General features: G+C 51.9%; 1 protein-coding gene across 1 annotated transcript; it reads right to left on the bottom strand.

Moving 5' to 3' along the window:
- Positions 1–1,194: 1,194 nt before the first annotated feature.
- FANCE (FA complementation group E) lies at positions 1,195–12,589 on the bottom strand. The gene is made up of 11 exons (XM_065404306.1): positions 12,552–12,589; positions 10,150–10,383; positions 8,820–9,492; positions 8,012–8,056; positions 7,363–7,422; positions 7,066–7,209; positions 4,178–4,301; positions 3,336–3,411; positions 2,735–2,801; positions 2,131–2,256; positions 1,195–1,299 (listed from the first exon to the last, which is right to left on the bottom strand). Exons 1-11 carry the CDS (start codon positions 12,587–12,589, stop codon positions 1,195–1,197), a joined length of 1,692 nt encoding a protein of 563 aa, XP_065260378.1.

The raw sequence follows: 12,589 nt of genomic DNA, 5'->3' as shown, positions 1-12,589 counted from the left end.
TTTACTGAGATAACACGGGATAAAGCCCTTTTCGGAGGGCAGTGGGGGAAACGGACACTTCAGAACCCTGGCCCCGAGCATTTAATTCCTCACTTTATAATCTGTACTTATGGGATAACCAATAACATCTCCAGGTCACATAAACACCCCGGAGATCACAAGCTTATCAAAACCATCTGCTGCAAGTTTCATGAGAAGAGACTTTTAGAGCCACTTGCTCATAGTCTGGCCTCATCAGATATTTTTTCACTTCCAAGGAGAATGTGGAGGCAGCCGCAGGAAGGGAAAGTGAAAAGGCCGAGTCATCTTTGAACCTCAAGGAAGGTCCAGTTCCCGTTCTGGGGGAGAGGAAGTTATTTAATCTAAACTAGTTTCACTAGGTCTAAAGGGAGGAGGTTCGCTCAACTCTGAGCTAGCTTAGCCAGGAAAACCCTCCACGTTGGGAGATCCAAAAATACAGAGTGAGCCCCCCATGTCTGAAGGGTTTTTATGCAAGAAAACAGCCCAAGTGGGAACGCAGGGGTACCTGGGGCAGGTGGGGTATTAATAAGGGGAGCTACGTTGGGAGTTCTCCTAGAATTGTAGATCTTCCTTAGCTGTGGGATTTTCCATACACGGAATCTTTAGTTGAAGGGGCATCCAGGTTTGCCCGTTAGAGTCACTCAACAGATGTCTCTGTTTCAGGCGTATTCTGCAGGCACCAGTCTGACATTACTTGGCATGACCTGTTCTCCAAGGCTCCGTTACGCTGGCTCTAACTCCAGCTCTGGAAGCTGTCCTTCTCCTGTGCCAGAGGGGGCTCGTCACAGTCACTGGTGGTATGAAGGGCCATGCACAGACCCTTGGTGGCTGCAGTCTGAGAAGGCAGACATTTATACCACTCCGTTCCATTAGGATGGGCAACTTCACCTGGGAGGAAGAAAGAGAGAAAGAAGGAATCAGAAAACACTGAGGGACAGGGAAACTTACACATGGAGTAATAGCTAAAGCAAGATGTCAGTGCAGTTTCCACCCCCGCGTATGTCAGCATCTCAGGGTATCTCCACCCGTTTCCATCACACCGACACTAGGAATGCAAGAGCTCAGAACTGTCTTCTCACATGCCCTCCCGGGCAGCCTGTGGTGTTCCCGGCTGGGGCAGACGACCATGAAGCTCTCCCATCCCCGTGTAACGTAGGGGACGGACTTGCTATTTCACCTGGGAGCCATTTGTTCCAGGGCAGCCTGCAGAGATTTCCGGAGAGCTGTGTGGTTGAGATCCAGAGCACCAGACAAATGTCTCCGATGGGCTGGAGTAATCTGTGAAGGAAGAGGGAAAAGAAGTTGGTTAGGCTACTCTGGCTTCAATTCAAAGGAATGGTGGCTGGTAAGAGTTAGTTCCTTTCTCATCAACAGCCGAGTTCCACTGAGCTACGTGTTACCCTGTGTTAATAGCCTGAATTGGGAGCCCAACTGGAGACGCACTGGGCCTGATTTTCAGAGGTGCTGAGCAACTGCAGCACCCACTGATTTCCATTGGAGCTGTGGGGGGTGTTGTACTCAATGCCTCTGAAAAATGAGGCCCTTGGTGTCTGACGCAGAGCTCCCCAAAACGGCAACACCCAAAAGCAGGGGCCACGTTTCAAAATGTCCTTACCATGCCCCTCCAGCAGGCAGGCGCTCAGTTTTAAAGGTCTCAGCCAAAAGGCCCAGACTGAATACACTGCATAGAACTCAATGTATCTACTTGCTGGGATTCCAGGCATTCTAGCGGTTCTAAACCTGGTGCTTAAACCACTGAGTCCATCGTTCAGAAGGGGTGACTGATTTTGGGCCTTGGGCCTGGTTTTCCAGAGGTGCTGAGTTGTGGGTGCTCAGCTCCTCTGAAAAAAAATCAGGATTTAAGTGACTCTTCCCAAGTTCCAGGTGGATCAGAACTCAGGAATTCCAGATGAGCGGTGTAGTCAGTTAAGACAGGAAGTGAAGAAGAAAATCCCATCCAACTGAAAGCTATTTACACTGAGATCCCTTTCACCAAAGAGCTGGAGCAATGGACACCCTAAGCAGAGCTCGTGTTTGTGTAATTTCCTCTTGGCCCTGTGCACATAAAAGCAAGACCCCCGGGACTCACAGCTCTCAGTCTGGACTCACATTGCTGCTGTATATGGTCAGCACAGCCATCATCAGCTTGGTGTAATTCATTGACTTAGCAAACTCCTGGGCCAGCCGGCACAGTTTCAGGACCAGGAGGTTAAAGAGCTCAGGGGGCAGCTCCACCTGAAAAAGAGATGTGGACACGGAGCAAGGAGAATAAGGAGAATACAAGGAACAAGGGCCACCTCAGACACCAAGTGTCCCAGACTGGCTCACTGCAGGTTCTGGATAAATTGAACCAAAGAGCAGTCAGCACCCACCAACAGCAGGGGCACCCAAATACCCTGGGAAATTGCCAGGTGTCTGAAGGCTGCATGGGAGGGACACAGACTGCAGCTGCCCTCCTCTGTAATATGGAGGAGCTGCCCATGAAGACTACTGGTCCCAGCATGCAATGCTCCATCTCAAGCCGCACAGCCTAGACACGGTAGCACGGGCGGTGGATAATAACTGCGGTGGCTTGGGTCAAGGTGGAGTCCTGCTCTGAGGGGACAGAGGACTCCAGGCCATCAAGCCGGCACCTTTCACCACTACTAAACTCACACACCAGGTATTTCAAAAGGGTCATTTAAATAAATCAGGAGAGAATGTGTTTGCTCACCTGCCTTCCCAGCAATGTCTGCACAACAGTGATGAGCTCCTCTGACCACGGCATCTCCAGGACCTGGCTGGAGAGGAGAATAAAGCCAGGGCTACACTAGAAACTCTGGCCGGTATAAAACGTTGGGTAGGGGTGTGAATAATGGTGACACGTTTATACCAGCGCAGACAGAGTTTTACTTCTTACTTTGTTAGAGGATCTGGTATAAGCGATACAGATAAGAGAATTATTTTGCCAGTAGAAGCTGTGTCTGCATTAGGGGCAGTTTGCTGGAGTAGCTAGACCAGCAAACCCTTTCTAGTGTCGTCTACGCCTAAGAAAGAGACATGGCTGAACTGCGGGCACTGTTTGGAATAGATCAGTGCTAACTGCCCGCCTCTGCCCGCATAGAATTCTCCAGGGTATACGGCCCTCATGCTGGCCCCACAGTTCCCATGTGTGCAATGGAGTGGATTGTGTGGATCCAGGACGGTACCTGGCCCTCAGTCTGTAGTGAGGGAGGAGTGCCTGTCTGAACCAGTGGGCGATATCACACCCGAGTCATTCCTTTGCGAGGGGACACAGAGTGGGTGGAAATTCCTCCCCTTCTGTAAGCATTTACCTGAGTACCAGCCTCACATACTCTGGTTCCAGGCTGTCCTCTATCAGCTCGCACACTAGCTTCGTCCGCTCAGGGCCTGCAACAACAAGATGGCAGCGTTGGCCACAAGCAGTCACATCCCATCCCCTTCCGCCCGCCCCCACAGTCAGCTCCACCACGGCACACTGGGCATGTCCTCACAGCCCTGGCTCCTCGACCTGCTGCAGGGCAAAGGCCTTGTCTGCCAGGCTGAAGAGAGTCTGGCTTCCCCCCGGCCACATGGATGGAATAACTGATACCAGTCCCAGTCAGAGAGAGTCTCACATCCAAAGAGTCCAGCTAGGGGCTGTCGTGTCTCACTCCAGACATGCCACTCAGGGCCTGGTGTCAGAGGGCACTGCTCCTCTCAAGTTGGAGTAGTGCCACCTTACACCAGGGCAGAGCTCGTCCCTTGGAGCCGGTGTTCTGGGGCAGGGGCTCCCTCTCCCACTCAGTCCGGATCAGGAGTTCTCAGGCATTCGCACGCCCTGAGCTGCCAACAACCACTCACAACCAGACTGCTTCGTTCACTCCGGAATACACGGTGCCTGTTGCATGGCGATTCGAAAGGAGGTGCCAGTCAATGCTTGACAGGGCTTTCCCGGGCGCTGAGGAGCCCTAACTCTTAGGTGACTTAGCAGGCTGGTTGCATCAGAGATGGCGAACAGGAGCAGATCTGTGGTCTCTGACCGTAAAGACAACGACTGGTGACCCACAGATCAGGTAACGCAGCTCTCCAGTGTAGTGAGAGCAAGATGGCTGCATAGCACACACATCCGGCGGCAGAGGGGCCCTTCTCCCTGTAGGACGAGCTGTGAACTCACCTGCCCCCGAGGCCCGCAGGGCTGGAGTGATCAAGGCACAGCAGACTGGGCGAGCATACTTGGAGCAGAACGAGGTCAGCGCAGCCATGAGATGACGGGAGGCCGGCTGGGCCAGCGAGAGAACCTAGGGCATGGAAGAAGATGCAGAACAAATACAGCTTAGCATGGAAATGCAGGCCCTGTCGCCTGGACACTTTCCATCCTTGGGCGGGTCAGTGAAGCCCGGGTGTTTAAGGGGCCTACGGGGGGAATGTTACCAAGTCTAGCGCATACCATTTAGAAATGGCAGTCTCCCCTGCTGAAGGGGAAGGGAGCTAAGGAGGAACCAGCACCTGTTCCATTCTGTTTTGCTCTATTCGCTAAAGTCAGGGGATGTCTTGGGCACAGGGCAGAGACTCTGGTCCAGCCAGGCCAAGGTCCCTTTCTCTGCCGCTCGGGCCCTTTGGCACTGCCGGCAACCAGTGAGCTCACAGAGCAACACCCAGCCAGTGCCATGGGCAGTGATCTCATATCCAAGCTTGACATCCCTACCGGAGACCCCATGCCCTCCTCCGACCACATCATCTGCACCAGTGATAGTTCATTCCAAAGGTGACTGCAAAGAGTTACAAAGGGATCTCACAAAACTGGGTGACTGGGCAACAATATGCCAAAAGAAGTTCAGTGTTGATAAGTGCAAAGTAATGCACACTGGAAAACATAATCCCAACTATACAGAAAAAGTGATGGAGTCTAAATTAGCTGTTACCACTCAGGAAAGAGATCTTGGAGTCATTGTGGATAGTTCTCTGAAAACATCCATTCAGTGTGCAGCAGCAGGAAAAAAAAAAAAAAAAAAAAACTAGCAGAATGTTGGGAATCATTAGGAAAGGGATAAATAAGAAGATAGTAAATATCATAATGCCACTGTGTATATCCATGGTTCGCCCATACTTTGAATACCCATGTGCTGTTCTGGTGGCCGCTTCTCAAAAAAGATACACCTCTATCCCGATATAACGCTGTCCTCGGGAGCCAAAAAAATCTTACCGCGTTATAGGTGAAACCGCGTTATATCGAACTTGCTTTGATCCGCCGGAGTGCGCAGCCCCGCCCCCCCCCGCTGCTTTACCGCGTTATATCCGAATTCGTGTTACATCGGGTCGCGTTATATCGGGGTAGAAGTGTATATTAGAATTGGAAAAAGTACAGAGAAGGGAAACAAAAATTATTATGGGTATGGAATAATTTCTGTATAAGGAGATATTAAAAAGACGGACTGTTCAACTTGGAAAAGAGACAACTGAGGCAGACGATATGATATAGGCCTATAAAATCATGACTGGTGTGGAGAAAGTGAATAGGGAAGTGTTATTTACCCCTTCACAGAACACAAGAACTAGGGGTCACCCAATGAAATGAATAGGCAGCAGGTTTAAAACAAACAAAAGGAAGTATTTCTTCACACAACACACAGTCAACCTGTGGAACTCGTTGCCAGGGGACATTGTGATGGCCAAAAGTACAACTGGGTTCAAAACAGAACTAGATAAGTTAATGGAGGATAGATCCTTCGATGGCTATTAGCTAAGGTGGTCAGGGACGCAACCCCATGCTCTGGGTGTCCCTAAGCCTCTGACTGCCAGAAGCTGGGAGTGGATGACAGGGGATGGATCACTCGGTAATTGCCCTGTTCTTTCCATTCACTTAAGCATCTGGCACCAGCCAATGTTGGAAGACATGATACTGGGCTAGATGGACCATTGGTCTGACCCAGTATGGCTGTTTTTTTGTGATTCCTTTCACTGGCTTTCTGGCTCTTACTGGAACATATTCATGCTCTTCGCTTCATGTCCAAGGCCATATGTGACCTCGTCCCCATCTCCACTCACTTCCTCTTACTCCTTACGCTCCAACCCAGCCTCCCAGCTTCTTGACTTCTTCAGCTCTCTCTGTCCCTTTCTTTCTCCTTCCCATTCTTCACCCAGAGCCTATCAGGTTGCTCCCGATGATGCTGAGTCTGCAAAGTCTGACGCATGTGCTTAGCTTTAAGCACGTACATGCTTCTTTGCAGGATTGGGGCCCATGTCTGCAAATCTTTACCCACTTCTTATCCACCAAGGACTGTCTCACTGCCTCCTCCTTCAAATCCACTTCTGTCTGGAATCCTTCCTGTGCTCACCAGTAACTGCCCACGCTTGCCCTGGGCTCAGCACCGGTTCCAGCTCTTGGCTCCATCTCAGAGTATAAGCACCTGGGGCAGGGCCCGTAAGGTTTTAAAAGATTTAGCAAAGGGCTGTGTAAATTTGCAGCATTCAATAAATGGTTTATAAGAATGGTTCCTACAGGATGGTTCTGTCAACAGCAGGAACACAACTCAGCATAGACCCCCAAGTTACAGCCGTCAATACCTTTGTAACTGTGGGCCTGGGTGGCTCAGGGGATTGGGGATGAGCGCTAGCACTGCTCACCAGAAAGTTGTTGGTTCCAGCCCAAGGCAGCAGTTGCAAAAAGGGGTTATCGTCCCCACAAGCAGTGAGCCGGTGTCTTTTAGCGCAGTTCCTAGTAAGCAGGTGCCAATGGTACAAAACCCATCAGCACTGGCCTTGGGAGCTGGCTCAAGGCTTAGAGAGGTCAAGGATCGAACAGGTTACGGAGCCTGAGCTCCTCTCCCATCCATATTGACAGAACCAGACGGGGAAAGTTTACCCTGTCACTGCGCAGTGCTGCACCTGTTCTGTACAGGCAGGACTTCAGTCTCCAGGGATTCACCAGCATGAAACACAACATACAACCCCTTCTCTCCCCAGAAGGCGTGTCTATCAATCAGGAGAATGGATCCTGGAGGACACGGTCTCTGGAGGCCGTCTGCCAGCTCAGCACCCCAGGCGTGGGCCATCGGTACCTACCCGCTGGAGGAAGAGCTGCTCCGTCAGCACCGCGGCGTTAGTGTAGCTGAGCTCGGGCGTGAGAGCCAGCAGCCAGGTGCAGAAATGCACAAGGACACGTTCCGGATGCTCTGAGAGCTGGAGTAATGAGCACAGTCCCTCCAGCTGGAAGAGAGGCCGTACAAGCATTACAGACAGCAGCGGGACATTTCCCAAGCACCGAAGAATGAGCAAAGGGATTAGAGGCGGGTTCCCTCGGGATGATTTTTATACGGGCTGAAATCGGCATCCCTCCCCGTGTTACCGTTGCCCGCTCACCTGGCCAGGGGTGCATTCGTTCAGGATCTGCAGTTCGGGAGGGGCGGTCCCATCTGTTTGCTAAAGAGAAACAGGAGATCAAACAGGCCATTCGAATAACAGGTTCTATCCCCATTCCCCCAGTTGGTTTCAAAGGAAACCATTCTCTGCTGCTTAACACAGAAGTTTGGACAGACCCAGGTTCAGAGCACAGCAAAGCCACAAGATGTCCAACTTCATGCATAGGAAGAAGAGCAGCATCTGCAGTGACATCAGCCCAGATGAAAACGTGCAAAGGGAATCAATTCTCAGGTGTTAGGGGTTAATCAGGTAACTGCTGGGGGGCGGGGGGTTGGATGGGTTGGGGGTTCTTAGGGGGGCAGGAAGTGGGAGGGGGCAGATAGGGGGCAGGGGCCAGGCTGTTTGGGGAGGCACAGCCTTCCCTACCCAGCCCTCCATACAGTTTTGCAACCCCAATGTGGCTCTCGGGCCAAAAAGTTTGCCCACCCCTGATGTAGCAGCAGGACTGCCCTTTCCCCAGTACAGGTCACCTCCACCTCTTCCTGCAAAGCCTGTCTCCTTGGATCAAATGCATTCCCTTTCTGGAGCCCCTGGTGCAAGCTGGTTTGGACCAAGTGCTCCTAGTGAAATGCAGACGCAAAATACTTACATTTGACTCCATCTCTAGCAGCATCTTAAGTCTAGGCACATGCATCTGGGAAAAACATTTTAAAAATAGTTAGCCTAGAAAGAACAAATCCCCCAGGAGGGAGGCAAAATTCCCAAAGCCACTCAGATAATTCCCCAGCACATTTTACTTCCCCTTTGGCTTCTGGGATGGGACATGGGAAGGCAGAGAATCAAATCTCAGTGCTCTGGGCCATTTCCTTCATTCTCCTGTTCTGAATTGTGGTGTTAAGTTGCTGTGCGCTGTTAAAGGGCTGCTGTGCTTCACCCCAGAAGCAGCTGCATTTCGGTAGCGGGCAGCAGGACCCCTAAAAATGCCACAAGTAGTTTGCAATCAGTCAGCAGAGCCCTTTGGGATCTGTGGGTGGGAGGAGGTATATCAATGGTAGTCATTATTCCACTTAAAGGCAGCCATTAGTAGCAGCGACCTCTGGAAAGAGAGCCAGCTGCTAAAAAATGGCTGAGAAACTGGAGTTACAAGATAATCCCTTTCACACCTACACTGTTTATTCCCAAAGAGCAGGCCCTCGGCTCTAGGCCCCACTCCTGCCCGTGTCACTCCACAAAGCCCAATTTTGGTAGCCTTTATGGTACAGGACAAGTTTCAGCTGTTCAGTGCTGCTGTTCATTGGGCAGGCGATACAGCGTCACCAGGTGAGGCGTGGAGAGGGGAGAATGGGGATATTCTCCCCATTGGCCATACTGCTTTGGAGATTGGAAAGGCTGGGTTCTGCGTTCTGTACTTGCACTGAGATAACTCACTTAGAAGGAATTCAAACACTAGCTGGTACCTGCATAAAATCAGGGACTTTTGCTGCTGCGTCCCGCTGGCAACCCTGACTGGCCTCTCCTGTCTCCATGATGGTGTCCGGCTGGGCATTTTCATTGGCCCCCCTGGTTTGGCTCTGAATGGACCCATGTCCAGATGCCTCTATACCAATCTCATCCTCCCTAGCACCAGCTTCTTTCACAAAGGTGCATCCTGCCAGAGGTTTCAGGTCTAACTCCTCCTCCTCCAACCGGGACCTTTTCCTCTGCCTCTCCCCCTCGGGGTCCAGACTTTCCTCAGCTACTTGCTTGCGTTTCCTAAGCTGAGATGCAGAGTCGGTCGCATCCCCAGCCAGCCAGAGTTCAGGGCCTGGATGCTCCTGGATGAACCAACTCCGTTTCCTTTCCAAGTCCGGTTTGCTCTGAGTGCCACCCACGATCTTCTGGCACAGAGTTTTAAGCTGCTGCCGGCACGTGTCTGTCAGCGGAAGTGGAGTCCAACAGCTCCTCTCTTCTCTCAGCCCCTTCTCAAGTAGATCCCGCAGGGCCTGCACCCAGAGGTCTGGGCTGGGATCTTTCCTGGTAGCCTGAAGCAGCTGGCTGAGGCAGTCCTTCGGCACACTGCCCTGCACCATGTGCAGCAGGGAGAAGAGATTTCTCTGGCACAGCACGGGAAGCAGCAGCAGTATCGGTCTCCTAAGCAGGGGGCAGAAGGGAGGGGGGGGAAAGGAGGAATGAAAGAGATTCACTCGTAGATCTGCTCCAGGGAAAGGGTCAGGTGCCGGGTGCTGCCTCCGGAAGTCCTAACTCACCGTCCGCTGGGGGGAAATGGAGCAGGCAGAGGAGCAGAGATGGGCTGCCCGGGAGTCTGACGGGGTCAGATAGAGCGTTTATAGAAAAAAGGATCTGGTCTGGGCCCCCTCTTGACCTGAAAGATCCCCAACGTTCTGACCACACGACGGCCCCGCTCTGGAACTGGGCACTTTCTGTCTGTCTGCCTCACCTTTCCCCGCGTGACACAGGGAGCCCCCCTGCCTCTCGTGGGCACTGCAGCGGTTAGTTATGCAGACACGTGTGTGCAAAGCATTATTAATACACACACCAGCACGTTCCTTCTTCACACTCAGGGCCAAGCCTGCCCTCTTTACTCAACCCACACTCCCAGTGCAGTAAATGAGCAAGAGGTTTGGCACTCCTGGGCTGGTCCTGAACGATGCTGAGCTGCCTCATCTCCCACAGGCTTGAATTAAGGGCAATCAGCACCGTGAAGGATCGGGCCCTTAAAGGGCCAAAGCAACTGCCGGACAGAGAAGTTATTGCGAGTTTTCTAAATAGACAACGTAAGCGACTCACAGGGTGAGGGTCCTCTCGGGCCCCCGCAGCACGGGCTCTTCGGCACACAAGGTCTCGGTGAAGATCTGCCAATGGAACGCCTGCCCTGGCGCGTCGCAGGCCCGGATGCGCTGGAGGGCTCGGAAGGCAGCCAGTGCCCCGCACGGCCCGGACGTCAGCGTGTGGAGGAGGAGACGGGAAGGCTTGTCAAACCTCTGCAGCCAGGGAGCTGGGGGAGCTTCCATCTCATCGGCCCTGCAAAGGACACATCCAATGTGGATGGGGCACATCACAAGGCCGCCCGGCGATGCAGTAAAACCCCAAGAGCAGCCAGGAGAGGTGAGGGGAAAGTAGGATTTGCCATATATTGGCTCAGGCCATAAAAGGGCTGCATAGGAGACAATTGGTGCATCTAGTATGGTACCCAGCATCCAGATCAGACCACTGGGTTGTCTAGCCCAGTACCCCATCTCCTGCCATAGTGGATCCAATCATCTTGTCTCCTTCCACGTACCAGCCGAGATAGTAAGATACCCCAGGAGACAGATGGGAACACCGGTCTGCCTAGTAAGATCTCCCATCTCCAAGAAAAGCTTCAAAGCAGGGTGAAAACATCCCACAACAGAGTTAGCCTATTGCAGAACGCAGCATGGGGAAGGGCAAGAATTCCTTCCTGACTTGCTGCAATTGGCTTCTGCCCTGGAGCACTGATTGGATTAGCCTTCTCCTAGGTCCCCTAACTATTATTGGCCATAAAATCATGCAGCCCCTTTTAAAATCCAGCCACGGCATTTGCCTCAGTGACTTCCTGTAGCCGTGACACAAGGGAGAGGAGCAGCAGCAGCTCACGAGCTAACACAAAAGATGAAGAGCAAATTCATTTTGTGTAGACAGCCCTTGTCACGCACAGCACCCCGCTGCCCCTCAGCTACCTCAAAGACAGGGGTGAAGAGATTTGCCCTACCAGGTGCCTGGCACACAACGCTACAGCAGACAGTGAATTCCATTGAGCCCTGGACGGCTGTTTTCCACACTGGCTTGGAGGTAGGAGCAGGGAGCTGCTGGGCCTGGCACCCACGGTCAAGCAGGGCAGTTACTGGAGCCTAGAGGCAACCTTCACATTGCAAACCCGGTACAGGGAACATCTAATGCATAACAAAAATATTCCACCTGTGGGGCCACATTTGGGGCCAAGTGGTTTGTTTGCTTTACAAATAAGAATCCAGAAATGCACCCACAGAATCTGCAGAGGCCTTGTTTGCAGGGTTTTAATAATACATAGAAACCAAGTCACTCAAATCCAAGTCCGCTCTGTTCCACCCACTAGACCACGCTGCTGTGGTGCGCACGGAGGACAGGAGGGAAAATGTGGCCCTGAGCAGGTTTTGTGCTGGGAATGGCTTCTGGGAGGGAGCTCCCAGGCTCCCAAGGAAGCCTCTAAAATCTCAGGACACTTGGGCGGTGCAAGTGCCATAGCTGTGGATACCACAGAGCCCCCAGCCCCGGAGGCTAAACCCACAAACGAAACAGGGAGATGGGTGCTGTCCTGACAGCCCACGAACGAGACGTCGGCTCTCCAGCCACACGGCCATCCAAATTCACTCAGCAGAACTCCAAAGAGATCAGCGGGATGGGGCACGGTCCAGTACGTCTGGGAGAGATTAGTCACCATTTAAGACCATATAATGTCAATTTTTATCCCCGCCCCCACGGTTGCAAAATGGAACTGGGGGAGACGCAGGGCACCCCAGGCTTTGTCTAGACAAGGATTTGAAAGGTGTGGGCTAATGTATTAGCAGCTAAGAATTGCCATCTCGACCTGGGTTATGCATGCTAAAGGCACAGGCCCTTGTACATATATTTGCCAGCACCTTCCAAATCCTAGCTCGGACTGTGCCCAAGAGGGAAATCTCAGGCCAAAATGTTCAATCCAGAGAGTCTGCAGGTCTACATAGCTAGGCTCTGCCACAGAAGAGGCCTGATTCTGTAAGGCAGCTGTTCTCAACCAGGGATATGTGTACCCCTGGGGTACGCAGAGGTCTTCCAGGGGTTACATCAACTCATCTAGATATTTGCCTAGTTTTACAACAGGCTACATAAAAAGCACTAGCAAAGTCAGTACAGACTAACATTTCATACATACAATGACTTGCTTATACTGCTCTATATACTATACACTGAAATGTAAGTACAATATTTATATTCTAATCGATTTATTTTATAATTATATGGTAAACACGAGGAAGTCAGCCATTTCTCAGAACTAGTGGCTGTGCCACTCTTGTATTTTTATGTCTGATTTTGTAGGCAAGTAGTTTTTAAGTGAGGTAAAACTGGGGGTGCACAAGACAAATCAGCCTCCTGAAAGGGGGACAGGAGCCTGGAAAGGTTGAACCCCACCACTGCTCTAAGGCACTGAGTACCTGTGGCTCCTATTAGCCTCCGTTATAGCACTGACCAT

This window comes from Emys orbicularis, chromosome 4, assembly GCF_028017835.1.
Source record: "Emys orbicularis isolate rEmyOrb1 chromosome 4, rEmyOrb1.hap1, whole genome shotgun sequence".
Lineage (NCBI taxonomy): Eukaryota > Metazoa > Chordata > Testudines > Emydidae > Emys > Emys orbicularis.
This window is presented reverse-complemented; position numbering and strand designations above follow the sequence as displayed.